This window comes from Pseudopipra pipra, chromosome 14, assembly GCF_036250125.1.
Source record: "Pseudopipra pipra isolate bDixPip1 chromosome 14, bDixPip1.hap1, whole genome shotgun sequence".
Lineage (NCBI taxonomy): Eukaryota > Metazoa > Chordata > Aves > Passeriformes > Pipridae > Pseudopipra > Pseudopipra pipra.
This window is the reverse complement of record NC_087562.1, coordinates 1,165,802-1,193,455: the sequence shown is the minus strand read 5'-3', so window position 1 is coordinate 1,193,455 and position 27,654 is coordinate 1,165,802. Positions and strand designations below refer to the sequence as shown.

Here is a 27,654-nt window from a genome sequence, read left to right as displayed (position 1 = left end):
CCTCCCCCACCACCTGGCACCCTTGAACACCCAGGCAAAGATTGTCCCTGTCCCCAGCTGGTGGTGGCCCAGGGATGCAGGGACAGGTGGCCCCTCCAAAGTGGTCCTACTCCTCCTGGCTGGGGGAAGGAAGGTGAAGCCCATGCTCAGGGAACGGAACAATCTCTGCCATGAGAGGACGGCGGGCAGGAAAAATTCTCGAGTATCTATTCTCAGCTCTTTTTGCCTTCTTTCCTTCTTGCCTGCACAAAGGAATAAAGCATCTTCCAGGTGATGCAGGACTGGGGATCAGGGCTCTGGGAGATATTGCATTGCTCCTGGGCCATCCTGTAATTATTTTGGGATAGGGCTGGAGCGGTGGATTGACAATCAGACAGAAGCAGCCTGTGATCAGGGTGATAAGCTGCAGAGCCGGGATCCCAGGGGCACCTTCCTGCTGCTTAAATACCCCCTGTGACAAGGTCTTGCCAGCCTCAGTTTGCCTTCTGGCCCCTGCCCTCCATTTTGCTGGGAGAGCCTGGAGGTTCCCCATCATTTTAATGAGCCTGACGCTGCTCCCTAGAGCCCAGCAAAACGGGCAGGATCCCTGCACAGCATTTATTCACCAGCCCTTGCCATGCCAGAGCTGTACCCCTTGGCACTCATGTCCTCTGTGTGGGATTCCTGGCTCTGTCCCTGGGCATATCCGTGGCAATCACCCCGAGATTGCCTGGCAGATTAACCCAAGTGAGTCAGTGTCAGCTCCAGCGCTCCAGGCGGGGCCGGAGATGATGCTCCCCGGTGGGATAGTGATGGCTGAGCATCACTGTGGGCATGTGGGGGACAGGGCTCCTTGGAAAGGAGGGAAGGAGGCTGACAGCTTTCAGGACAATGTGTTGGAGGCACCTGATCCTGTTGACACCCGGGGTGCCTCGTGCCTATTCCTGAAAGCCATGGGCTGGTGCCAGGGCTGGTGCCGGTGACTGGCAGTGACTCACGGCTGGTGCCAGGCAGGCGAGGAGGACAGCAGCCAGCTCCCGTGGAGGTGACCTGGCACAGGTCTGCCCCGGCTCCCTGCTGAAGAACACGTGGCTGCAGTCGCGCATGGGCAGCCTGGGATGGACCCACATCAGCCTGGGATGGACCTGCATCAGCCTGGGATGGACCCGCATCAGCCTGGGATGGACCCGCATCAGCCTGGGATGGACCTGCATCAGCCTGGGATGGACCCACATCAGCCTGGGATGGACCCGCATCAGCCTGGGATGGACCCACATCAGCCTGGGATGGACCCACATCAGCCTCCCCCTGCCTGTGATGCAGCCACCCAGCACTTTGCCTTCAGGGGACCCTGTGGACGACTGCAGTCCCCCTCTCACCTCTCTGGTGGCACAGGGCTCCCCAGAGCACTCGCTCCGGGCTCACCATCCCCTCCGGAGCAGTGCTAGGGGTGTGACCTGTCCTTTACACAGACACAATTCCCAGCAGCTGGGGGGCTCTGCTGGCAAATCACCACGGCTCAGTGGGCACAGACTGTGGGCGGGATGCAGGGAGCTACGAAACCAGTGTGGGCACAGCACAGAGACCCCGGGGGACAGCCCCTGGGGGTACACTGCCCCTCACCATTGCCTCTTGCTTTCCAGGCAGGGTGCCCCTGACATTGCAGTACCAGGGAGGGCAGCTCAGCTCTGCCTGCTCCAGCTGCCTCTTTGTGTGGGACCCTGGGCAGGAGTGCCATGGCTGGCTGGGGCTGAGCTGCCAGGGCTGCACGAAGCCACAGCCCACCTGGGACCAGCCTTTCAAACCCAAATAGGGAAAATAAGGGGCCTTATTTTAGCACTGAGCAAACACCCAGCACACTCGAAGTGCTGAAAGCCGGCAGGAAGCCATGGGGGTGATTGATGCTTAGAAAGCAGGCTCGGCTTTGATCCGACGGGAATCTCAGGTTATTGTTTGCTGATGATAAACAAGTGTTTAAAACACGGGAAATGGGTGCTGACGTCGTTTTGTTTTGCCAGTGCTTGCCAGCCCTTTGGCAGGGGAGGAAGAGGGTGAATCACCTCTCGCCTACCTTGGGAAGCCATTCCCAACCGCTCCCCATGTGCATAGGCAAAGCCTTGGAAACCATTTGGGAGTGAAACCGGATCAGTGGGGTGACCTCAGGCAGTGCAGACTTCTTTCTTTTTCCCAGAAAATGGGGAGCAAAGGCTTGTTCTGCTCTCAGTGGGAGACATTAGCTAAATCTATCATATGATTTCCCTCCTCACATCTTCCTGGGAAGCTGCCTCCTTCCCTGCCTGCACCTTGATTGCAGCTTTGGGAAAATATATCCCAGTTAGTGCTTCTCCAGATGCCAGCCATCAGCAAAGACATGTGTGTCCCCATCTCCCTGGGAAAATGCCCTCTTTGGTGGACTTCCCTGGCCCATGTCATGGCTGTAGCCAAAGGAAGGCACCTTCAGTGGGGCCCCCTGGCAGTGGGAAGGGGCCGGGCAGATCTCCATCCGGCGGGAGTTGCAGGGAGCGCAATCCTGCGACGCTTTCACAACCCGGCAGCTTTGATGTGGCTCCTGGGAGCCGCCTTGAGACCCAGCCGGCTGTGCCGGGGCTGGGACTCCCAAGGCCGGGATTATGAGCCGGGCTCAGCTGCAGGCTCATCCTATGGCTCCGGGCAAGGGCTTGGCATTTATTCCTTATTTCTTATCTGGAAGGAAGCTATCAATGTTATCTTCCCCTTGAAAAAAAAAAGTGCAGGGAGGGTGGAGATCTGCTAATTTTTGATTTTTAGGGAGAAGGGAAAGGAAGAAATGCTGAACTGATGGCATGAACTGAGTCTAGGAGGGCAAACTGACCCTGCAAAGCCCCCGTCGGTTTTGGGGTGTGCATCCTGAGGGACCCCAGCTCAGGATGCAAGCTCCCACCCAGCAGTACAGGCTTTTGGGGCTGGGTGATGTGTGTTTGGGCATGTCTGGAAGATGAAAGGGCTGATTCCTCTTTTGATCATGAAATTCTCATAAATGTTAATGGGAATTACTTCGAGGTCTAACAAGGGTTGAATTGCAGCCCCCAAGGGAAGGAAGGGGGTGAGGACCAACCAAGCTTTGGCTGGGAAATAAAAGGGCTTGAATTTACCTCATCCCCCACCTGTGAGAGCAGAGAACCAGTGGGTCAGGGGCTGCCAAGCACACCCTCCCAGGAAAGGGGGTCTCCCAGGTGTCCCCCACCTTGCCCAACACTGCTGGCATCTGCATGACAGGTTTTAAGCATCACCTTAACTCTAGGCATCATTTTAACTCACCAATCTAATGCTTTCCCAGTGTACAATTTGGATTTTCTTCTTTTTCTTTTTTTCTTTTTTTTTTTTTTTCCTTACTCTTACATCTTCCCTTCCCTTTTGTGTCTTTCAGGTTCCCACAGACTTCAAACTCACCTGCTCCAACTACTTGTCTCCTCCCCTGGCTGAAACGTGACCCAAAGTTTCCAAGTATCGTTACCTTGGGCATATTTAATTATTTTATTCCCCTTTAGTTGCTAATTAGAAGCCAAGAGTAGAGGGGATGAGTAATCCCCTGGGATGTCAAGTAGGCAACTTGCCTGAACTTGCACAGAAAACATCAACCCCCTTGGTATAAAGGTGTGAAATAAAAGGATGTGATATTTTCCTTGATGTCTTCATAGCCTGGCTCCTGAGATCCAGAGATCCTCGTTGAATCCCCCGGGAATGATTCCGGCAGCTGCAGTGCTGGATCCTGCCTCCCTGAGAGCAGCAGAGCTGTGGAGTCAGGATCTGCCACAACAGCTCCTTCCATCCCCACTCAAAGCATCTCCCACCTCAGGGATCTGCATGGGATGGGATGGAGCAGAAATACTGCTCCAGCTGGGGCAGCAAACCTGGGATGGGGAAAGAGCAAAGCCCCTGCAGACAGGCTCCTTCTTCATTTTAAGAAGTATTTTACTATGCAGATGCAATCACTTGTCCCTCCCCACTCCCCCCAGCCATGCTATCCCCCCCTCAAAGGCTGCAGGTAGTTATTTTTGCCAAAACTTTTCCAAACTCGATATCTGGGTGCTCCTTAGCACTGCCAGGCAGATAAAGGCATTGAGAGTTCTCAGTTAGATTTTAAACCTGCCAAGAAACAGCTTCTGGGCAGGTGATGATCCTTGTACCTGTTGTGGAGTCGTGGCCAGCTTCTCTGTGCAACCTGCCTAGAAAGCCAGCAGCCCATGCCAAGCATGTTTGATTATATAACAGACATATTTATGATATAATATCTTATTATATTAAATAATATCAGCTTTAAAATATTATATTACATTAAGATATTATGTTATTACATTCTATCTGTTATATTACATATATAAAGTTGTTTTCCCCCAGGAGCTAGAAAAGAGCAAACAAAAGAGCAAAGCCTGTCCAGGGTATCCAGGAAAGAGGATGGTGATGATCTCTTCCTGGATTTTAAGACCCCCTACTCTAGTGAACAAGCTGAATAATCCTTCACATTCAGCCACGCTGGTCCTGGCCACACAGCAGCCCCCAGCTGTGCAGCAGTGAAACCCCAGAGCTCAGCGAGGATTAGATGGGATTTTCCCCCTTATAAAAGTGGGGAAAGGGAAAGACCCCTGTCCCAAGTTCTGCTCAGGACTCAGGACTGGATTGCTGTACATTTAGATGTAAATAAATTCTATTATATTTTATTCTTTTATTTATAAAATAAATAAATATAATTTAATTTTATTTTGTAGATGATGAGCCTTTCAAACGAAGGGAAATGAGTGCTAAAAGCCATGATTTCAATATTAAGAGTTTCAGAGCCAGCCAATTCAAAGTGGCAGCTGTAATTTAACCGTGTTGCAGACGTGCCAAAGCCAGTACCATAATTAGTGATGAAAAATAATATTTACAGCTCAAATCATACATATTTGTGAGAAGTTGAAATTTCCATCCATTTACAGTTTTACCAGCTTAAAAAGGTCTCTGAGCTAGTTTTCCCCCCAGCTTTGCTCAGTTGGGTTTGTGGAGCCCTGCAGAGCAGTGCTTGGCACTGCTGGAAGGGGAGCTGGGGATTTTTTTCTGTGCCTGTGGCAGGAACTAGATGATCTTTAAGGTCCTTTCCAACCCAAACCATTCTAGGATTCTGTGATTTTCCCTGTGAGGGCAGCAGTGTTTGCTGGCTTTGAGCAACACCCCGTTGCGTGCCCGAGTTCACGCTGGTGCTTTGCCTTTGTGCTCCAGTCCCAAACCAGCGCACAGGAGAGGGGACCCACTGCAAGGCTGGCACAGAGACCCACACTCACCCCAAACAGAGCCACAAAGGGGAAAAAAACACCCTCTTTAACATGCTGCTCACAACTGCTGCCTCGTTATCCGCAAGTATAATGGCACATTGACGGAGCTGCCAGAAAAACCCGGTAAAAACAACTAAAACAAAGAGGAAAAGGAGGTGGTCACATTCAGAATGGCGTGATCCCCACTCAAGCAGTGCCTTTGAGAGCCCTCCTTCGCATGCGGGGCAGGGACGCTGCTGCCGGCCAGGCTGGGCCAGGGCACAAGGAAATGAAGGAAATGCCAACTGGGACGCGCCTGCCGCTCTCCTGGAAATAAAGGAATCTTCGCCTCACGCAGGGAAGGAAGAGCTGTTGTTCCAGTGTGCCCTTTTCCAAACCCAACTCCTGCTGGGATGGGGTGATGACGTGCCAGTGGATGGCAGGTGCTGGATTTGAGCACGGTGTGTTTACGGACCCGTGAGGGTTATCGCGTTAAAATATTTCTTAAAGCCAAAATAACTTAAGAACTTTCAAAGTCATGACCTTGAGCCAGGGTTTCCCTATCGAGCCGATGGCCGGGCAGGGAGTGAGCACTGCAGGAGGACTCATGAGGGTCTGGGTACTGGAATCCACACTGGGATGGGGACCGGCACCAGCGCTTACACTACGGCTCTGTGGGGTTTGCCCTCTGGCCCTCCCATTTCCAGCCTCCTCCCAGCGCCCCAACGGTGGGATTCTGTATGAACCAGTGCATAATCCCATAAACCTGCGGCACCGATGCTCTGAGGCTGTGCCTTCCCAGCTGCACAGAGCGTTGTAACTCTGGGTTGGGTTTTACTGGTTTGCTGCTCCTTGATTAGATACTGCTGGTTTACACCCCTGTGCTGTGAGGGAAGGTGTGAGTAAGGGCAAGTGTGGAGCTGGTGAGGCGAGGGGGCTGGGGACAGAGATGAGGCACCCCTTGGCCCCAGCTGGGTGCTGACCCCACAGAGGACCCGGACGAGGTGGCAATGGGGGTGTTGGGGACCTCCACGGCTGCCCAGGGGGCAATTGTCTCTAACCTTCTGCCCCCAGCTCTGCCAGCTGCCCCAGCACTTCCAGTTGCTCCCCTGGTTCTCCTGACCTCTGGAAATGCCCCCCTAGTTCCACACCTCCAATTGCCCTCCATCTCCCCTAACTGCCCCCTGCATCCCAAACTGTCCCTCAGCTCGCCTGACCTCTGCGTTTGCTCTCCTGGCCCCCTAATTCCCCACCGCAGCTCCCTCAGATGCCCCCTCATACCTCCAGTTACCCCCCCGACCTTTGTGATCGCCCCCCTACATCCCCCAGTCCTACACTGCAGTGGATACCCAGCTCCCCAGACCTTTGCAACTGCCCCCCCAGTCCCAACTCCTGCTCCTGGAACTGCCCCGTCCCAGTCCCAGTCCCAGTCCCAGGCCCAGTCCCAGGCCCAGGCCCAGGCCCAGGCCCATCTCCCCCAGCTGCCCCCCAGGCCCCCCGTCTCCCACAGCTCCCAGTCCCACCTCCCCCGCTCCCCCATCTACCCTCGGCCTCCCCCCCCCGATCCCCCCCGTTGGTCTCGCCCGTCCCCTCTGACGCGGCGGCCGCGCGTGCGCGGGGCGGTGCCGGTGCCGGGCCCGGCGGATCCGCGTGTGGGGCGGCCCCGCGGCCCGGCCCGGTGCCCGCGTCCGTCTGTGTCCCTCCGTGCCCCGCCGTGCCCGCTCCGCTCCCCGCTCCCATCATGCTGGTGCCCGTGTTCACGCTGAAGCTGAACCACAAGATCCTGCCCCGCATGGTGGCGCTGGGCCGGTACGACGGGACGCACCCCTGCCTGGCGGCCGCCACGCAGGCGGGCAAGGTAACGGGGCAGGAGCGGCCCGGGAGCCGCGCTGATCCCCCCGGGCCCCGGGGGAGCCGGGGGCTGGCGGCTCGTGTCCCCCGCCCCCCGCGGGCCCGAGCGTCCCCCAGGAGCCGGGGCTGTGTGCGGGGCGGGGCGCGGTGCTCGGAGCTCTGCGGCGGCGGGGAGACCGCAAACATTGACAGCTGGTGACCCGGCTGGGCACTGGCACTGTGGAGAGGCTGTGGAGTCTCCCGCCCGGAGGTGTTCAAAAGCTCTCTGGACACAGTCCAGAGCAACACGTTCTGGGCACTCTCTTGGAGTGGTCCCCACTCCAGTGGTCCCTTCCAACGCAACCCACTCAACGAACCCAAGTTGCCAAGGAAACTTTCACATTTTCTAGCAGTCTGTTTTTTTTTTTTTTCCAAGCCGTGAGTTTTATCATACAGTTCTCAGTCACAGCAGTGAGCCTTGGCACTGGTACAGACCAGGCTCGGTGCTGATAACGGCAGCGGTGCTGAGGTTTCTGTGGGTGAGGCACAGACTGCATCCCCTGTGCCCTGTTTGAGTGTGAACCGTAAACATACGGGGTTAGCTGCAATCTGAATAATTAACTAAACATAGGTTGAAGCATCAACCCACAGAGGCACTTAGGTGGTTGTAAATACAAACAGGGTTCATCTCTGATGCTTCCCAGCATTATTATTTTGGAGCCTTTAGGAACAGCACCAAACGTGGGCTTGTCCAAGGCACAGACTGCACAGCCATAAAGCAGAGCTGTTGAGCATAATATCCTGAGATCCTCTGACTTGGCTCCAGATAATTACAGTGACTGAATATTTGGTCAGTGAGAATAAAACCTTATTTATCACAGGCTCCTTTTTAAATTAACCATGCTCACCCACAGATGGAGGTTACAGATAGGTACCAGCTAAATTGTCCTAAATGTTTGGGGTGTTTTGCAAACACTGTTACCAGCTGGATGTAATTTGTTTAGTTTGTTGTTGTTCCCTTTGGTTTGCTTTTTTTTGCCTTACTCTGAAGACTCCTCAGTTGTCATTTTCAGAAACAAACAAAACAATGGTATCCCAACTCCACTGGCCAGAGCAGTTTTTCCTGCCGTTTCCCTTTTTCTGGTATAGGTTAAAGAATAACTGTGAGAAATACTATTGTCAGCAAAACCCCCAGTCTTTTGTCCTCACGTAGGTTAAGTGAATGCCCTTCTTCCCCATCGCATTTATTATGCAAACAATAGCCTTTACTGTTTGTATACACAGATACATGCTCTGTGTTAATATTTATATCCTGGTTTCTACAGGTTTTTATTCACAATCCTCATGCCCGAGGGCAGAGAACAAGCACAAACCGAATGGTGCCAAGTAACCAAGATTCGGACATTTCTCTTCTCAACATTAATCAAGGGATCACTTGTCTGGCTTCGGGAGTGCTGAACCCTCAGCTGGGTTATGATTGTCTTCTGGTCGGAACCCAGACTAATTTGTTGGCTTATGATGTGTATAACAACTCAGATTTGTTTTACAGAGAGGCAAGTTCAATTTAACTGTCTGCTTTTTTTAATATCTCCATTGTTTTCTGTTTCTTTCCCATTCCAGAGATCGCAGTTTCTACATTACATTGTCAATTAATTGTGCTTCTGTTCTATGTATTAATTCTACTACTGTGTTCAGAACATTTTGTCTGTAGAATATCTGCAGTATTTCAAAATAAAGATGTGAATGTGATGTATGTCTGTGTGTGCAAGAGCAAATTTTCATAATATGTCACACATCACCAAGCAAGACAAAATTAAAAAAAGTTAACAGTCATTCAGAGCTCAGCTACAACGACAGTGATAATGTTGGAGGCTCTCTCCTTGATTTGTGTACTCTGATGTCTTATTGTCTGCTGTTTCTTTTTCCTTTGATATTTCTCTGTAGGTTTCAGATGGAGCCAATGCAATAGTTCTTGGAAAGCTTGGAGATATTTCACCTCCACTTGCTATTATTGGTGGGAACTGTGCCCTGCAGGGCTTTGATTATGAAGGAAATGACCGTTTTTGGACGGTAAGGCTGTGCATAATGGTTTTGATGTTGTTAGAAGATTCTTTCAATGACACTAATTCATCTTGGGTGTTTCTATGTGTGAATATTAATTTGGTTGTTGATCCTCCTTAATTTATCTCAGACCTTAAATTGTATTTTGGTTGTGCATTCAGTGCTCTCAGATGTTGCTTGAGCACTGACTGTGTCAGCTGTTCTGTTGCAGTTGAGATAATAAAACCAATTCAGCTTCTGACAGCTGCCACCAGCACTGAGGACTGTCCTTCTGTTTTCAGGTTACTGGAGACAACGTTCGTTCCTTAGCACTGTGTGACTTTGATGGTGATGGCAAAACTGAGGTTTGTAACCATTTACACGTGACTTCAGCTGTTCTTGTGGTCTTGTAGTGAAATGATAATAATAAAAAAACTTGGGTTGTCAGGTATTCCTGACTTATATTACCAGTTGAAGTGATCCTTGCGTGGGAGTTGTGCCTTTCCCAGGCTCTGGTCTGGCAGCGACATGCAGAATGCTGAGTCAATGTGTAAGGAGCAGCAGTGCTCTGGCACTCCTTGGGTGGCTAAACTAGTCACATCTGGAGTCTTCACAGCATTGCTGCCTGCCTTTGGTGCACTGATTGCTAACTGTGGTGGAAAACTTCTCTCTTTTTAATTCCCTACACCAGGAGCAATGCAATGAAATACCTGTGATCATCAGTTGCAAGGCATCTCTTTCAGTGCTATTTCTTGAATATGCTTAATAAATTCGGTTTTGAATTTCAGAGAAACAACTCACAAGCATCTTAGATGTAAAAGTGAGCTCTTAAGAAGCTGTCCTGTGAAAAGCTTCACTTATACTTGGTAAAATCAAGAAATTTGCCTTTAGATCCAGTCCTCCTGTTTCTTTATAGTGACATGGGGAAATGAAATAGTCTTTGCTCTGCTGATTTAAAATGAAGATAACTTGAAACACACATCTTGCTGATATGACGTGAGACAAACAATAGGAATATATATATATGTATAATTGCAGGAAAGAATTGTAACACTGAATCTTCTACAGTAAGAAAAGAGCAGAGCCTTGGGGTTCCAAAGTATCTTTTCTCATTCTGGCCCCAGATATTTCACTATGCTTTTGTAGAGACTGGCTTGACAAAAAAAAATGAGTAACTAGATCAACAGGAGACTTCTGAAATCTTGTAACTTTTGCTCCACTGGCAACTTTTCAAACATCTGTCAAAACCTCTTCGTTGGACTTGGAATATTTGTTTGTCCTCTGGATCCTGGTGTATATTCTTTTTATTTCCTTAGCTTGAATAGCTATTTTTAAGGTACACTTTTTTTTTTTTTCAGCTTCTTGTTGGCTCTGAAGATTTTGATATCCGGGTGTTTAAAGAAGATGAGATCGTGGCAGAGATGTCAGAGACAGAGGTAAATTACTTGTGGCTAATGTTTATTATAGTTGCTGATGGAGCTGAAAGCGTTGTGTACTCTAAAGCTTCTCTGGTTCAGATTTATTGTGTAGTTAAATACTTACTTAACTATTTGGCACAGTATCTATTCTGCTAGAACTGCAAAAGTTGGAGTTTAATAATGTCTTTCATTACACAGGGGGTTTTTTTGCTCTGTTTATTTACAAACCTTCAGCCAGCTGAGAACAGTGACTATTGTTTGGCTGAAAGTCAGGGCCGTGTCCAAGGGTGATTAAGGTTACTGGGTTGTGATTGAAGCTCTGAGTGTCCTCTGAGCAAAACAATCTCTCCTACATTTCCTCAAATGCGTTGACACAATCACCATGATGTAACTTGCCCCTGTGTGTATCCAGACAGTGTGTGGCAGGGCAGAAGGGGGATGCCCAGGCAAAACTGGAAGTTTGTATTGCAGCTGGAGTTATGCACTGGCTGCCTAAGAAGGGCTGTGGTGACTAAAGTAAGGCATGGGGCAGAAAGGTTTACAGAGGGATAAATAAAAGGTGTAGGGGATGCTCTTTAGCTTAAGAACTGAGAGAGGACCTCCACTGTTAGATTTGGGTTTCTTGGAAGGGAGTAAAAAAGCCTTTTCACAGCATTTGGGAGTGTTCTCAGTCTTCTCACAGCCCTTCTGGAGCCAAGGTAGAGTAAGGGCATGTTACAGGCCTTTGTGCTTAAAGATCTGAGGTCTCCCCCCTGCCCAAGGTGGGACTAGAAGGCTTAGCTATTAAACCACTTAGGGAGAGCTATAAAAGACAAATCCACTGTTCTAGGAAAGGAGGCTTTTGCTATGGCTAGAATTAGAACTGGGCCTGTAACACATCCTGCTGTGTGTGCAGCAGCCAGTCTGGTCATGTGGTGATTTCTGGTTAAAGGGAAGCTAAAGGTCCCTCACTCTCATGTGTGATTTATTTCCAGATCCACGGTAGAATTGTTTTAAATTCACACCTGCAGAGTCTTAGGAGGCCTGTTATAATCCTACTGTTCTCGTTTAGAAAGACACAGCTACATCTAAACCTTTCTTTTTGGGAGGGTAAATCCAGGGAACAATAGCTTTATACACTGTGCTTGGTTTGGAAGTCTTGAACAGTTTGCATTTTGTCTGTTTAATCACTTACTGGTGAAAGTGAGGCTGTGGACTGTTGTGACTCTTATAAATGGTCAATCAGGTATAGATTTATGGAGTGTTACCTTTGAGTTTCTAACTGTTGCTGGGGTCTTTTGTCCTTACTGGGTGCCTGTAATTTAGAGGGGTTTGATATTTGGGAAAGGCTGTGGAGAAGATTGTGCATGGAAAGGATAAAGGGTTTGCATGTTTTATGCTAAAAAATCCCAAGGAGCACAGTCAGCTGAGTTTAAATAAGAAGTTGGTGAAGAATTTAATTGAAGGAAGTCTCTTGTGCTACGTTGTACAGAAGACCAGACAGATGATTGCAGTTGTTCCTCTTGACATTAAAATCTCTAGTGCATGGAAAAACCTGCATTTCCAAGCACTGAGAACCTTAGCTTAATGAAGAATGGGTCTTGGAAGGAGTGAGAAACAGGCTGAGTTATGACTCTCAGGTGTTTCCCCAGAGCTGTTATTTATTCAGGTAATACTTAGCCTGGTGTTCCAGTTGTGTTCCAAAGAAGTCCAAGTGTGGAAGCTGTTAATTTTTATCTCATTAATCTTGGGCAAAGATTTTCTACCAATAATATCTGTAGGGCTTTCCTAACCCAGGTAAAGTTGAACCTTTGACATCCTCAGCTCCTGATGCTTAAGGACTGTTGTGTGTTTGGACTAGTTTTTCACTGACGGTGTCTTAGCACTGGTGACCACAGGAATCCTGTGAGCAGTTGCTGTCTGTGGTAGGAAATCCTTGGGCAAAGTACACAGTTGGAGGGCAGTTCTGCAATCCTTGCTAAAGTGTGTCCTAACACTGGGAACGCAGCTTGTGTGAGGAAATCCTACAAGGCCTTTGGTGATTTCAAACTGATTTTTAAAAAGTGTCTTCAGTCCTCGGTGCTTCCTGCAACAGGCTGATTTACCATTTAAGGGCTGTAGAGTTCATATGAGAGATCGTGTAGCCTGTTCCCTGTTACTTGAAGTTGCAGAATTTTTCACTGCTGTATCCTCTCTCTCCCTCCTTTCCCCACCAGACTATTACTGCCCTCAGCCCCATGTATGGCAGTCGGTTTGGTTACGCTCTTGCCAATGGGACCGTTGGAGTGTACGACAGGACAGCCCGCTACTGGAGGATTAAGGTTAGTCCAGGGTTGGAATATCATCACTGCAAGCTTGAAGGCTGCTAGGAGACTTGCTACCTGATCTCAGGTCATCCTGATGTTATCCTGCCTCCTCAGATGAACTTTGAGCAGAGAACTTAGTGTAACTTTGTTCTTACAAAGTCTGCTGTTTTTATGGGTACATGCAAAATGAATACTGTGTCAGTTCCTTTTGGGCTGTTGGTGATGGCTTAAACAACCTGGATACAACCATACACGTAGGGATTCTTTAGCTTCACAGGGTTGTTAAAGTAAGAGAGAAATTTGAATTCATGTTAGAAAATGCCTCTGGCTGTATTGTTGAATCAATAAACTGTTTTTCAGAGACTGAAATCTTGCATTGTCTGCGTTCAAAGTTAATTTTTCTCATCAGCAACAGTTTGCTGCTCCAGCGAATCAATTTGGCAAGATCTTTTCCTGATGCCCACTTTAATATTCTTAATATGACACAGATTGGAACAGTATATTTAATAGTAATAAGAAAAGATTCCCTAGGAGGTGGTAGGAAGAGGCTCATGGCTGTGCTCGGTGGTCTCATTTTATGACAGTGTTGAAGACCTGATTTTTTTTTTTTTCCCATAGGATTTGCCTTTTTATGCTTTGTTTTTGTGAGTTTAATCATCTGCTTGGATGGAAATGTATTTAAAGGAACAGTCAGGTCCTTTGAGAGCAGTGGACTAGATTTGTAATGCAAGGGCCAAGATTTCACACGTGTGTGTGGCCTGAGAGATAGCAATGCTCAAACTGCCTGTTAAGACACAGTATTGTGTTTCTTTCTTTAATCTCTGTAGCCTCATAGTCCAGTCTTGCATGTGCAAGCACGTGCAATTCAGAAAACATACTCAAGCCTAATTTGTTCTTTCTTTTCTGTGCTCAGTCAAAAAACCAGGCAATGAGCATACATGCATTTGACCTGAACTCTGATGGAGTGCCTGAGCTGATCACTGGCTGGTCCAATGGGAAGGTGAGTTTATACAGGGGGGAAATGAAGAGCTGTGGGTATGGAAACTGTGTTTGATGGAGGCTGTTAAATTATCTGAGGAACAGCAATCCAAAAGATTAAAAAGAAAGCCGAGCACTGAAGATCTATTGCAATAAACCCAGTTTGGCTGGTGAGTCCAGTGCCAAGTGCAAGATCAGAGAAAAGCTGCTTCCCCTGCTTAGCTCAGAGTCAGTTGCAAAGGTGTGGCAAGTTGTTTCTGTGGCAGCAGGGATCATATGCCACATCCTAAAGCTCCTGAGTGTCTCCTTTCAGGTGTGTCTTGAGGACATGGTAATAATCCTCTGCAGTGTTTCCTGAGTGTTCCCAAACTACAGGGAAGACAAAGCAGTTATGTAACAGGAGAGCAGCGTCAGTCTCAGCTGTGGCAGGATTAATCAAGCATTATTTAATTTTAAGTAAAGGCATTCTATACAGCTCAGTTTTAGTCTTTTAAACCTGTTCCTTGGTATTCCCCTTTGTCAGAAATGACTGTTTTAACTGCCACATCCCTCCTGGATGCAGCTTGCCAGTTTTTTTTTTGTGAAGCTATGCTTTTTTCTTCACACCTCTCATTACTGTCATTAGCCTGGGGGAATTTAATAACTTCATATCAAGCTGGCAGTCTGGAGCCCAGATATGTTGCAACTTATGTTGGATTAGGTGATTGTTAAAGAGAGAACCTCTCCTTGCTTTACTCCTGTTCTTTTCCACTGGCAGTCTCTACCCAGCTTGTTGATCTGAAACAGTTCATAGCTCCTAGAAAGAGTAATGCTGGGAGCTGTGCTTTGGAAAATACACAGTGCACAGAACTGAGCCCCCCTCACCCTTCTTCTCCAATGAGAGGTAATTGAAGGTTGTGGTGTTTGTGTATAAAAATAATTCCCCGCACAAGGGCTGCAGCCAGGAGGACAGGCTGTAAATACTGCACTGTTTCTGGTTTAGTCCCATCATTGCTGCATTCATATGTGCACAGCCTTCCCAGTGCAGACTTGCAGTCCCTTCCATTCCTTCCTTGTGTGTAACTTAGGGAAGCATCTCTGAAGAGCAGTTCCCTCTAGCTGAGTCTGCCTGGGGGTCATTTCTGGATGGTGTTTTTTTCACATGTGGTGTTCGGATCTGCAGAGCTGCAGCTTCACCTGCAGTTCTGTGAGTGGAGCTGGCCTTCAGTTAACAGCTCAGAGGATGGCATGATGCCTGTTTTGGAGCTGGCTTTTCTGTTCATGCTGAGGCTTGGGACTCTTTGCTGTTGTTGCAGGTTGATGCCCGCAGTGACCGCACTGGGGAGGTCATCTTTAAGGACAACTTTGCTTCCTCAATTGCAGGAGTGGTGGAGGGGGATTACAGGATGGATGGGAGCACCCAGTTAATCTGCTGTTCGGTTGATGGGGAAGGTAAGAGCACTGTTCAGGATATGAATTTAATACACAATAATATCAGGCACATCACATCATCTCAGTTTAGCTAAACATTGTTTTGCTTCCAGCATTTTGTATGCCAAATTCCCTTGGCTTTATGTGAAGTTAAGGGAATTTTGAGTTACTCTATCTGGAAACGGGGTTTTGAATATCATCTTCTCTGTGAGAATCGGCGTGTGTTTCATTATGATCCAAGAAGCCATCAAAATTCATTTGTCTAATGGAAGAAGCCCCATCCTAATGCAAAGATAATGATATTCAGGACAGACTCTGGTTCTTCAGGCTACATTATAATAGATGAATGTATAGGAAATCTTTTTTTTTTCTGTTGGCCGCTCTACAGTGGGTAAGGGTGTTTAGAGAGCTAAGGGTGTGTGTGTTTTGGTTTTCTTCTGCAGGTGGTTTTTATATTAGAAATTTTAGATGTTAACAGTGCTTTGTTTCCTGGAAAATGCTCTCCTGAGAAGTGCTGGATTTATCCCACCATGCATTCAAAAAGTCAGGCCTAGTTACTGTGAGTGGAAACAAATATGATCACAGATTATTTAAATAAGCTCATCATGAATTTACAGGGATGGCTCCAGGAAAGACACTGGTGTGATTATCCGACTGCTTGGCGTCAGTGGCCTGAGACAAGCAGGTCTGGCACAACCCATTTGAAACAAAAGCCTGTCCTTGTTAAATAGCATAGTATTTTGGTGTCTGTCTTAATCACAGGCTGTGGGGATTTGCTGCACTTGGACTTCAGCATATAAACCTTTTTCCCAAGCTTACAGAAGGGGTGCAGTGTAGGCAGTTCTGAAGAACCTTATCCTTACAGAGCTGTGCAGGTTTATATCACTGAACATGACCATCCTTTTCTGATGGGTCCATTGTAAACAAGCCTTGGCACAATGGGGATCCCTTTAGGCCTTACTAGTTGGTGTGGCTGGGATTATATAGGCAATGTCATTAGAGCATCCTTTCACATGAGGTGTTCTGTATTGCACTGTGTTTTCTCTCTTGCTCTCATTTTAAATGAATGATTCACCCAGAAATAATAAAACGGGTCCTTTCATCAGTGGGCAAGCTGAATGCAACTTTTTGTGGGGCAGCAGTAATACACAGTCAGGCAGCATATTCTTTGCAGGTATAAGACTTCTGTCCCTGGCTTTCATTGTCAGCTGCAATCAGAGCACACAGCCCTAAAGCAAAATGGAAGTTTAGAGCAAGTGCCTTTGTCTCATCATCTGTTCAGGTCCTCTGTCTGCACAGACACTTAGAGATATGTCCAGAACTCTGTGCTCCACTGGACTACTGGGAAACAGGTTGTACCCCTTGAGGTGAAAGGGGTTTTCCCTTGATTTGGGGAAAAACTGCTGTGGGTAAACCTTGTTTCCTGACTGATTGACAGTGACTTACAGTCCCTTCCAGACAGCAACAACCCTCTGACCAGCTCTAGAAATCCAGGTACACATTTTACTAATTTTCCATAATTGCAAACTTGCCTAAGCACCTGAAAGAATGATTGTAGTGGGAATCCTCTTGCAAAAGGACTGGGTGCTGCACTTGTCTGGCCAGGTGAGTACAGCTTAAAGGCAGGTTGGCAATTCACTTTTTTTTTTTTTTTTTTTAATGTGCATTTATCTTGTCCTGATCACCAAGAAAACCAGAGCCTCTGTGGGTCTAAATCAATGCTCAGGTCTTCAGCTGAATAGTACCATCTGAAAACCAGATTTAGTGTCTTCTGCAGAGGTGATAGAAGAGAGTCTTGTTACAGAAAGTTTTGGGGAGGCTGGGAAAGGCTTTGCTGAAGCTGGCTGTGTTTTGTTTCTGTACAGTCCGAGGCTATCTGCCAGGAGGTGAGGAGATGAAAGGAAACCTCATGGATACGAGTGCTGAGCAGGATCTGATCCGAGAACTTAGTCAGAAGAAACAAAATCTGCTGCTGGAATTAAGAAATTATGAGGAAAATGCAAAGGTACAACTTAGATAATGTGTAGGACCAAAACACACCTCCCGTTGGAATAAATCTGGAGTAATCTGGGAAGTGGTTGTGGGGCAGTCCAGACAAGTCAGAGCTGTAACCTGCCAGGGTGCAGCGAGATTGTCTGCTGCGGGTTCCTGCTTATGCATTTGGCTTGTTCCTTGTGCAAGTTCAGAACTTGCTTTTTGTATTTTAATAGACAACACTTTCCTTGCTCCTTCCTCTTGCCAAAGCAGTTGTGTTCGGAGCTGGATTCCCTTCAGCCTTGGCTTGTGACTGCAGATTGTGATTTTCAGTGCATAAGCCAACTTGGGAGTCAGAGGGGATCGTGTGAGAGGATCAGGTCACTGGGTGAGGGCTGGGAGCACTGCCAGGGTGTAGGAAAAGCACTTGTGGCTTGCTGGTGAACGTGCAGAAATAAAGAGTTTCAAAGATAGTCTGAGGAAAGAGCGAACTCGTAATTGAACAGCAAACAACCACCACAGCAAAAGCTTGGAATTCTATGAGCTTGTGCTTAAAACTGATATATGTTAAGTGCTTTTCTGAGTACAGAGCTGAGCTCCATCAACGGTAAAGCACCCAAAAAAATTGCATCCAAGCGTCCATAGCTCTGTGCCTAATGCAGCTGCCACTCACAGCTGTGTGAAGTGTCTGGGCATTGCTGTAATGAGACCTTCTTCTGCAGGAAAAGAGAACTTACTTATGTGTCTGTGTTCTAGGTTTCTTCACTGGAAATCTTGAAATTCTGGTACTGAAGGGTGTGTATTTTCTAACAGGCTGAATTGAACACTGAGTTGAAGGAAGCTGATGGGCAGAGAGGTGTGATTCCAGCAAACACCCAACTCCAGACAGCCCTCTCAGTTAATCTGGGCTCTGACAGCCAGTCTGCCCATGTGGAGCTGTGTATTTCCACCACAAATGGTGAGTGGTAACCTGCAACCTTTGACATTCATTTCATGTAAATTCATGCAAATTTTTAGTTATATTTAGCTTATGGTTTGCATGTCTCCCCTTTGTTGTCTATAATGTCCCCTTTGTGGTTTCTTTCCTTGCACAGAATTTTGAATCAAGCTGTTTTCCTTTCTTGGGTCTCAGGGGAAAGGAGTTTGATGGAATTTGCTTCTTGTTATCTGTTATATTCCAAGGCAATTAACATTTAACTTGGATGAAACCAGTGTTGGTGATCCCTGCAGCACTCCTTGTGTTGACTGTAAACATTAACCTGCAGCTGCATTAGTGAGAGTGTTGTGTGAATGCAACTGGACTTCAGCTGGCTTTATATGCAGACTGGAACTACCCCAAGATAGCAAATTCACCTAGCACCAGCCATGCAGTCAGGCCCAGCTGTGGTGGTCCCGGTCACCTGGCGTGTTTTCACAATTCAGAGGAGGGGGTATAGAGAGTTTACCATGCTGAATTCTGAAAATAGTGGTGAGTTTGTTGCCAGAGGACAGCTTTTAATTTAGGAACCGCTTTTTCTTCCTTGTTGCTAAGACACAATCATCCGTGCTGTGCTGATCTTTGCTGAGGGCATATTTGAAGGAGAGAGCCATGTGGTGCACCCCAGTCTGCAGAACCTCTCGAGCTGTGTTCGTGTTCCCCTCACTCCACCCAAAGATGTCCCCGTGGATTTGCACATCAAAGCCTTTGTGGGTTACCGGCACAGGTGAGTTGGGATCCCTGCTGCTCTCCAGGGCTCCCTGTGTGACCAGGGCACAGCAGTGACGTGGCTTCAGGCTTGTCCCTTGTGAAGTGCACCTTTAGTTCTATTACTGGAAGGAGAGCTGGAATGCTTTCTTAAAAACACTCTTGCACCTGTGATGCTGAGCTCTTCACCAGGTAAAGTCTGAATGCCCTCAAATCCCTGGGTAGGGAGGTGTGTTTTGAGAGCGAGCCATCCACTGCAGAAAGAATGCGTGGGACTGAATTCCCTTTTTGTTTTCTCTATTTGTCTTTATTTTGCTTTTAATAAGACTTCAGTGAACTTGGAAAGGAAATACCCAATCACATAGTAAATACCCAATCACATAGTAAAATTGTAAATGCATTAGCCTAGACAGTATGTTCCAGTGGAAGGATTATTAAAAATGTCAGCAGTGGGAAGGAGTCTTACAACTTGTGATAAGCCTGGAATTTCCAAGTTCTGGTCTTTCTTCCTGGGAAGCAGTAAGCAGCTGATTATGGAACTGGAGGCTGCTGATACCAGTACCCAGCTAAAAAAGAACCAGGAACCATTGCAATAGGTGAATCCCTGCTGTGTTAGTAAGTGTCTCTGTTTTCCCTTTGGCTTGCTGCCAGCACCCAGTTCCACGTGTTTGAGCTGACCAGACAGCTGCCCCGCTTCTCCATGTATGCACTGAGCAGCCCGGACTCAGCCACGGAGCCCCTGAGCTTTGTGAACTGTACCACGAATGAGAGGCCACAAAGGGTGAGTTTCTGCTCTGATTCCTGTTTTGCAGTCCTTCACAGGTGGAGGGTTTGCAATCAGCTTGACATTTCCAATAGCAAAGGAAAGGTTATTCCATGAACAGCCTGTGTATTGCAGCTTTTTTTCTGTCTCTAAGAGATGCCTCCATTGAGGCATTCCCAGCATCAGGAATTTCTGCAGGAACTAAAGGCCTCAGATCACAAGGTGTTTAAGACGTTATCTTGTTTGCTGTGTGCTGGCTGGTGGAATGCCAAGGGCAGGAGCCTGGTAGTGAGTGTTGAATTTGTAAATGAGCAGGGAACAGGAAGAAGGCAGCAGAGTGCCCAGGTAATGGCTCACTTTGGAAACAGATAAGCAGCAGTGTTGTAGCTTTGGTTCCAGAAGATCTGAATTGTAGGATGGCAGTCATTAGAGCTGGTCGTTTTCCTCACTGTAGGACTCTGCCATATTTCCATGACCTTTACTGCATTAAATGGCCAGGACAAAAAACAAGATGAAACAAAGTTTTTACTTCTTGCAGTAGAACCAAGCCTTGCTTCCCAGCTTTCTCTGGTCTCCAGACCTGGGCTTATGTTTTGATCTTAGGCTGTGGTCTCTGGTTGTTGGATTTGATTCTTTTGGGAATATTCAGCTTTGGTGCAAGGATTCAACTCTCCTCATTCTGAAGGGTTCATGGCATGGGGTTAGGGGATGAAATTTAGTAAATGAATTTTCCAGGGTGTCCTGGTGCACATCACATGCAGGGACATTGTGTGGTTCCCCAGGCTTTACACACAGGGGATGGCTGATGCTCTTAATTTTATTTTTGCAAGATCGTTATGTGGCTGAATCAGAGCTTCTTGCTGCCAGAGGATGCAGAGTTTCAGAGTGCTCCCTTTCAGGTTTGCTTCACCTCCCTTCGTAATGCAGGTCAGCTTTGCATCAAAATCAAGCCTGGTGGAGAGGTGAGTACCTTCATGGGCAGGGGGAAACTCCCTGCTAATTATAATCCAGTGAAACTTAAGGATGAGGGACAACTGAACAGGCAGAGAAAATACTCATGTTAGAGGGATGCTTTTGGAAACTTTTGGGTCTGTTCATTGTTAGTGGGTAAAATCCCAGGGCCTGTTAGTGAAGTAAACTTCTTAGCCTGCAGATCTGTAGGAAGGAGGGTATTTGTTTTCTCACAGCCTGGTTTCAGGGAGCCATAATGTGAGGCACAAAGGTTGCCTGTAACTTCTGCACTGGTCCTTTGTGCACACAGATGCCTCTCTATCCCAAGCCTGAATAAAAGCCCCTTTGAGATCAGTGTCTCCTTGTCTCCTGGAAGCTGTAGAGCTTGCCTGTGCAACAGTTTTGCCTCTTGGTAAAGGACCTGCTTTGAGATGCTGGCAGATGTTCTGGCATGGAGGAGTGCTGAAGTGCTTTCTCTCCTTTCTGCCAGATTTCCATCAACACAGATGACATTGATCTGGCTGGGGACATTGTGCAGTCCCTGGCCTCCTTCCTGGCCATCGAGGATCTGCAGGTGGAAGCAGATTTTCCCGCGTACTTTGAGGAGCTGCGGAAGGTGCTGGTGAAGGTGAGGAGGCACTGGGCATTTCTAAGCTGGCAGATGAGCAGTCACTGGGAGCATTTTATGAGAGGATCTCTGAACTGCTTTATCTTCTTTGTGGAAACCAGCCCAACGGTGGCTTGCTGTATATTCTGTGGGACACCCTTGACTTTGGGTCTGTTCTTTGTTCTGTAGAACAGGCCCGTGGATTCAGCTGTCAGTTGTTTAGGATAATGTAAATATGTTGTCTGGGAGTTTGGGGCAGGGCATGAAATATGTATCTCAGCCTGCTCACCCCCTTCCAGGGGCCAAGGTGCTGCTCTGGCAGCTGGGGTGAGGGGAAGGAGAATGGTCTCAGGGATGCTGGTAGGTTAAGTTGTGATGTTATTTCCTATTTCACTGGGCCAGGGTTCAGCCTGTGTGCCCGGGGTGCCCAGGACCCTTGCTCAGGAGGTGCTTGCCTTGGACAGGTGGATGAACACCACGCTGTGAATCAGAGGCTCACTGCTGACATGGCTGAACACTCCAACCTCATCCGCAGCATGCTGGTCCAGGCGGAGGATGCACGGCTCCTGGGAGACATGTGAGCCACTGCTGCCTAGCTCGTGTGCTTTGGGTTTAGAACAGCCAGTCTTTGCTTTTCAGGCAGAAAACAGCACAAAAAACTATTGGTGTGATACAGGAGTTGCCTAGTTACAGCTTTTGATGTAGAATTGTAGCTTTGCTGGTCCCACCATGAGCTGTCTTTGAACCTTGTCTCGTTCTTTGGGTGGAAAACCAGTCAGGGCATAGTGAGAGGGCAAGGGTAGGGCTTAGTGTAGAGCAGGTGAGGTGAATCTACTTCAAGATGGTGAGATATGTTAGAAAAGATACATGAAGGGAAGAAGGCAGGAAAAGCTGTCTGTGGTGTGTGAACTTTCTAGAACAACAAGAAATGTTAGGTGTGTTTTCACTCCAGTTTGCTGTGTTCTGCTAATGTCTGAGCTTCACTGTGAAGAGCAGCAGTGTCTGAGCTACTGCAGGGCAGTGGTACTTTCACTGGGGAAAGTGGCATCTCCACTTTGGCTTGCTGGGTAAAATAACTGCAGTAGAGCACTTTTTTTTAGAAGTAAAATGATGAGTATAACTGACGTGGTTTGACAAATCTGCTGTCTCATAGCTGGCAGCCTGTGGTAGCCATCACAGCCACGTATTGCTGCACCTTTACATTGACAAACCAGGAGTGACTTTCTTGTCCACAGAGACGCAAATAACTGGACCGATTGTTCCCCCAGGAAAAACATGAAGACACGGTACATTGAGCTGTATGACCTGAACAGAGACTTAATAAATCAGTACAAAATTCGTTGCAACAACCACACGGAGCTCTTGAACAATCTGAAGGCTGTGAACCAGGCCATCCAGAGGGCTGGGCGGCTGCGGGGTGAGTCTGTGATTTTGGAGGGACTGGGGAGTCTCAGGCCCTGGTGAGGCAGATGGGATGTGTCCCAGAGGCCACCTGGGTTAGTTAAAGTGACCTCAGGCTTTTTGGCCTGAAACTCAAGTAGTAGAAATAATCTTCCTTTTTTCAGTCGTAGCCCATTGCCTGTGCCAGTCAACTGTGAGCGTCCAGTATGATCTGGGATCACAGTTTTAGAAAGAACGGTTTAAAGTAGTTTCCAGCTTTCTGAATGATACAGAAATTCCTAGTTCTGTTGAACATAATTCTAAAAGAAGTATTTCAGTTCTTAGTTTATAATTCTGCTTTAAAAAAAAAGCAACTACCAACTTAAGCAGGGCTGTTTTATCTGTATTATCAGTCCCGTAGGTCTTTTGGGAAGGAGGTACTTTTTTGTCCATAGCATTCCCCTTCCAGCGAGTCCTTTAAGCTCTCCTAAAACAGAACTACAGATGATTCTTCTTTAAAGAAAGGTTTTTTATTTATGTATTAGAAAAAAGGAGGTGTTTCACCATGTGTTTAAAAAATATCTGGAAGAAACCCCTAAATTTTGAGACTGGATCGAATAAGCATTTTTACCAGTTTCCTACTCAGTAACTGAAGTGTGTTTTCTTTTCTTTCCTTTTTGTCTCTTTGCAGTTGGCAAACCCAAAACACAGGTGATAAGTGCTTGTCGGGATGCAATAAGAAGCAACAACTTCAACACCCTGTTCAGGATAATGCGTGTGGGAACAGCCTCTTCCTAAGGAGGGAGCAGCAGTGGCACGGAGGCACATAATGGGTGACAAGCAGTTCATTCAGTCTCCTACTCCACCGTAGGGGGAAGGAATTCCAAAGGTAGCATTGTAGTTAAGCTGTCAGCTGGAAAATATGTGGGCCAAAGCTTCATGGAGAGAGCATCAGAGCTTAAGTGCAGATGTGGTGTTTATGCAAGACAGAGGTATAATGTTCAAGCAGTTATTTTTCTTACAGTAACTTATTTATGTATTTATATATATTTTGTAGTTAAGGCATTGACCTTTTCCATTAAAGCATAGACTGACTTGACTGCTTTTGTTTTGATTTAGCTGGGGAGATGTGTAGTGTTAAGTTCATTTGTTGAAAAATCCAACCCAAACCACTTCTCTGGCTTTTGCTGCATGGTCTGTGTGCACTTGAACTCCCAGTGCTGGAGAATCCCGGGTTTCATTGCAGGGATGTGTGGCTCTTCAGGGAAACTGCAGTGCAGTGCACTAGAAGCACCAGAGGGATAACATCTCCTTGCTGGCTTTTAAGCCAGACCTTTGACAGCCATCCAGTTCCATGATGTGTGCAGGTAGGAAGTGCTGTGTTTCATATCCGGCACTTCCCCACGCCTGGATTGCAGGAAGTTTTGCTTCCAGCTACTGGTTCTGTGCTATGGCTGGAAAAACTGCAGCTACTGAAGTGGGCAAGGGTGCATTTCAGGAACAACAGAAACAAACTACACACCCAAGCTTGGTGCATACTCATGAAGAGCTGGCAGTACCTAATGGGATCAAAAGAAGAAGGTACTGAAAACTCATTTGGTTCCTGGCTCAAACCTGTTTAATTGCGGAATCTCTTTGAATTGGATTACAATATTACAGTAAGGCTCTCTATCTTAGATCTGAAGGTATTTTTGAATCTTTGCCAAAGCAGATTTCTTTTAGAAGCTAAAAATATCCTGCTCAGGGTGGAGGTTGAGCCCTGGTGCTCCTCGTTCTGTGCCCTGCATCACACCTGCTGCTGTGCAGGTCGGGGTTTGTGACACAGGTGGGGAGGAGTCGGCCCATCCCCGTGAAATGGAGTTCTTGGGTCACTTCTTGGGGCTGTCAGGAGGATTTGTGTCCTGTAACTGGTCTGTCTCTTACGAGCCACTACTGAATTAAAACCATCAAGCTGCCGTTTGTTAGAGAGCAGCTGGTGAGCACGTGACCAGGTGAGTGGGGAATGTAATTCTTACAATGTGTTTTAATCCCCAAAACTGCCCCTTGCCACTGATTCAGTCCCTTCCATACAGAGAACTGTGCTGTGGAAGTACAGACCACTGTCACTTCAAATCCACAGCAGGAGCTCATTTGAATCCTTTTAAGAGCCTGCTGTTAGTCAAATCCAGCTCCTTGGTAAAAGGGTGGTGAGCCACCCATGCTGTTCTAAGCAGGTGAGCTCAGACTTGATTATGGAACAGTCTCCTGGCATAAGTGCTGGGCTTTCTGCCACCTGCTGTACCTGTTCCCACTGTTTCAGCCTCCTGTTCTTAATGTTCAAAATCCTAATGCTTGCTTGCTTATATTTATGTACTCCATTTAATGATAAGAGAGTGGCTGTGATCAGAAAGCAGCTTTCCCATCAGCCTGATTTTCAGGACTTCGCACCAGGCACTGCCAGTCCCAGCTCTGTTTTGCTCCTGGCAAGGTCAGTCCTTTGCTCACTGTCCAGTCCTCTGATAACACTGATTTCCCCCATCTAAGTTTCTGACAACAAATTGATACTTTATTTTCCTGTAAAGCCAACTTCCATCTGCCAAATGAAAAATGCACATCCTGTGAGCTGAGGTGATACCAGGCTTGCAGTTGCCTGTTGAAATAAAGCTGGTGTGCAGTAGCAAGCTGGCACAAACTGAGCCTGCACCAGGAGACCAGTGGCAAACAGTCCCCACTGGTAGAGTTTAGCCCAGGACCAACGACCATATTTGGGTATGGGAGGGGAACTGCACTCAGCAGGTCAAGCTGATGGTCAAGTACAGAATAAGCTCTGAAACGGTGCTAGTAGAGCTGTGTGTTGCTAAGAATTCATGGGCAAGGGCTGCTCAGATGGCACCACACCTTGGTATGTGTGCTGGGGATAGGGTCTAGACCACTGTCCTGCCCTGCTGGGACGTGGCAGTTTGGACTGGAACCTTCCTCATATGGCCCCTTCCTTGCCTGGGCAATGCACTACAGCAGTACTGTGCTGGATCAGCACCTGCTGGAGAGGGATCTGTATAGCAGTGATTCCATGTCCTAATTCAAGTTCCAGTTTGGAGGTGAAAAAGCAGTTGGAACTGACAGGTTATCTGATTTCAGCCCCTGTTTCTTCAAGCCCTGTGCAGTGCTGCTCATCTTCATAGTAATTCACTGAATACCCAATGGCAGAGCTTTGCTGCCTGTTTATGGATGCTGGAATAATTCTTCAGGCTGCTCTACAGCTGAACTGTCTTATCTCCATATTTGAATTGTTCCTGTTTTCAGCTACTCGCCAAACCGATGGCCACCAAGTCCCAAAATGTTTGCTGTGAAGTACGTGAACAGCTCAAAGCTTAAACAACTGCAAGCTGCTGGTGCCCTGCCCCAAATGCCAGGCTGGGAGGTGCAGTCAGCTGGTGGGAAATGCACGGCCTCGTACAGCCCAGCTCATCAGTGGCTTCTTGCCTGGTATGAAGTTCCTGTTCTCTGTTGCTTCCCCTCTGTAACTCTGTTCACTTGTGGTTCTCGGGCCTATTTTTCTATATTGTCCTGCTTATTAATTTTGTAGGTATGTATATGTCTCATATTCATATTCCTCTCCATAATGATGGAGTACTTTGCAAGCAGCTACACCTAATTGTAAATATGGATTTGTACCCGTCTCTCTACAGAGATGGCTCCCATTACTGGTGCTGTGTAAAGTAAGACCCCTCTTCCCCCCACAGCTCACATCATTTGAAATCTCAGTGTGTGGAGTCTTTCCTCTGTACCTGCAGTGCCAGCCTCTGGCTTTTGGGACCTGGGACAGGAAGGGTGGGAGAGCAGAGACGTGTTCATTTTTAAATCTTTGAAAGCCAACTGCAAATCTGGCTTCCTGAATTACTCCATCTGAGTCACCGGAGGCAGAAAGGTGGTTTTTTGTGTGATCAGGTAGATAGGGCCTCACTGAAGCTGAGGCTGCTATGCCCTCTAGTGTAGTATTTATTATTAAAAAGCAGCAAACTAGAGAGCCCAGCTTCTCCCAGTCTCCTGGGAGGCAGTTCCAAGATCTGCCAAGCACATTCATAGGCTCAAAATGTGGTCAAAGAAGTAACTTCATTTTGTTAATTAATTTACTCCCAACTTTGCCCAGCAGACTGTGCTGTCAATAACTGGTATCTGTCACTTTAGTTCAAAACTGCACAAATAATTTTGGGTTTTTTTCTTTGAAGCTTCCATTACTTGTTTCTTTCAACTGGAGCAGCTCAGAATAAGAACTGCTTTCTCCCCAAGAAGAGCTACTGCCCCAGTGGGCAGCAGAGTGCCTCAGAAACCAGTAACTCAGAGAGTCCTGTCCTACTTCAGGATTAGTTTCTAGCTTCATCCCATTGTCAACAACAGGCCTGGAACTAGAGAAGGAGCAGACTTTACTCCAAAGATCCCCTCTCCCAGCCCAGGAGAGGCAGGAGGAATGAGAGGTGCACAGTCTCCCCAGCTCACTGCGAGCCTGTGGCCTGCACGGTCTGGCTTGGATGAGCTGAAGGAACACCCGTGTCTCAGTGCCAAGAGAAGTTTCAGGCAAGCAGGTGCAGGCCAGGGCTGAGCCTCCAGCAGGGTGTTGAGCACTCTGGCTGGCTCTGGAAGCATCAGCACAGCTCTGCTGCACCTCGTGGTGAGTGTGGCACAGTCCTGCTGCAGTGGACGTGGGGCAGGCACAGAGCCTGAGAGCACGTGCAGGGAGGAGGTGCTGCACCAAGACCACTGTCCTTCTTGTACTGTTTACCACAGGACCTGGCTGGCTGCTGCCTCAAAAGACCTGAGCTGATCCCCAGTGACAGAAGCCATCAGAACCCAGCAGATCCCAGGACATCACTAACAGGACAGGAGGCCATGCTGTTGGAGACCCTCCTACCACCCGTGGATGACAAGCCAGGCAGAGGTAAGTTACCACATTCCTGCTGCCAGCCCACCACCCCTGCTCTAGGCTGGAGCCACAACCCTTTCACAGCTGAAGCCAGGAGCTATCTGCACACCCACCAAGTAGAGTGCACAGGAGCAGGTTTCTTCTCTCAGCTGTTTAGCTTGTAAATCCTTTGGAAAAAGGGCTGCATC

The 27,654-nt window shown here is 47.6% G+C and overlaps 1 protein-coding gene across 1 annotated transcript; it reads left to right on the top strand.

Annotated features, from left to right (window-relative positions):
- Positions 1 to 6,873: 6,873 nt before the first annotated feature.
- On the top strand, positions 6,874 to 23,665 carry BBS2 (Bardet-Biedl syndrome 2). Its single transcript, XM_064670644.1, has 17 exons — positions 6,874 to 7,104; positions 8,402 to 8,629; positions 9,021 to 9,146; positions 9,419 to 9,481; positions 10,475 to 10,552; positions 12,730 to 12,834; positions 13,733 to 13,819; positions 15,093 to 15,228; positions 17,073 to 17,212; positions 17,995 to 18,139; positions 18,713 to 18,884; positions 19,517 to 19,646; positions 20,459 to 20,590; positions 21,070 to 21,207; positions 21,651 to 21,763; positions 22,455 to 22,603; positions 23,258 to 23,665. Exons 1-17 carry the CDS (start codon positions 6,988 to 6,990, stop codon positions 23,362 to 23,364), a joined length of 2,166 nt encoding a protein of 721 aa, XP_064526714.1. The 5' UTR covers positions 6,874 to 6,987; the 3' UTR covers positions 23,365 to 23,665.
- The last annotated feature ends 3,989 nt before the right edge of the window (positions 23,666 to 27,654 follow it).

Coding starts and splice junctions, on each gene's coding strand:
- BBS2 (XM_064670644.1), top strand. CDS start 6,988: ATGCTGGTGCCCGTGTTCACGCTGAAGCTGAACCACAAGATCCTGCCC. Junction 7,105..8,401: donor CCGCCACGCAGGCGGGCAAG/GTAACGGGGCAG, acceptor TGGTTTCTACAG/GTTTTTATTCACAATCCTCA. Junction 22,604..23,257: donor GAGGGCTGGGCGGCTGCGGG/GTGAGTCTGTGA, acceptor GTCTCTTTGCAG/TTGGCAAACCCAAAACACAG.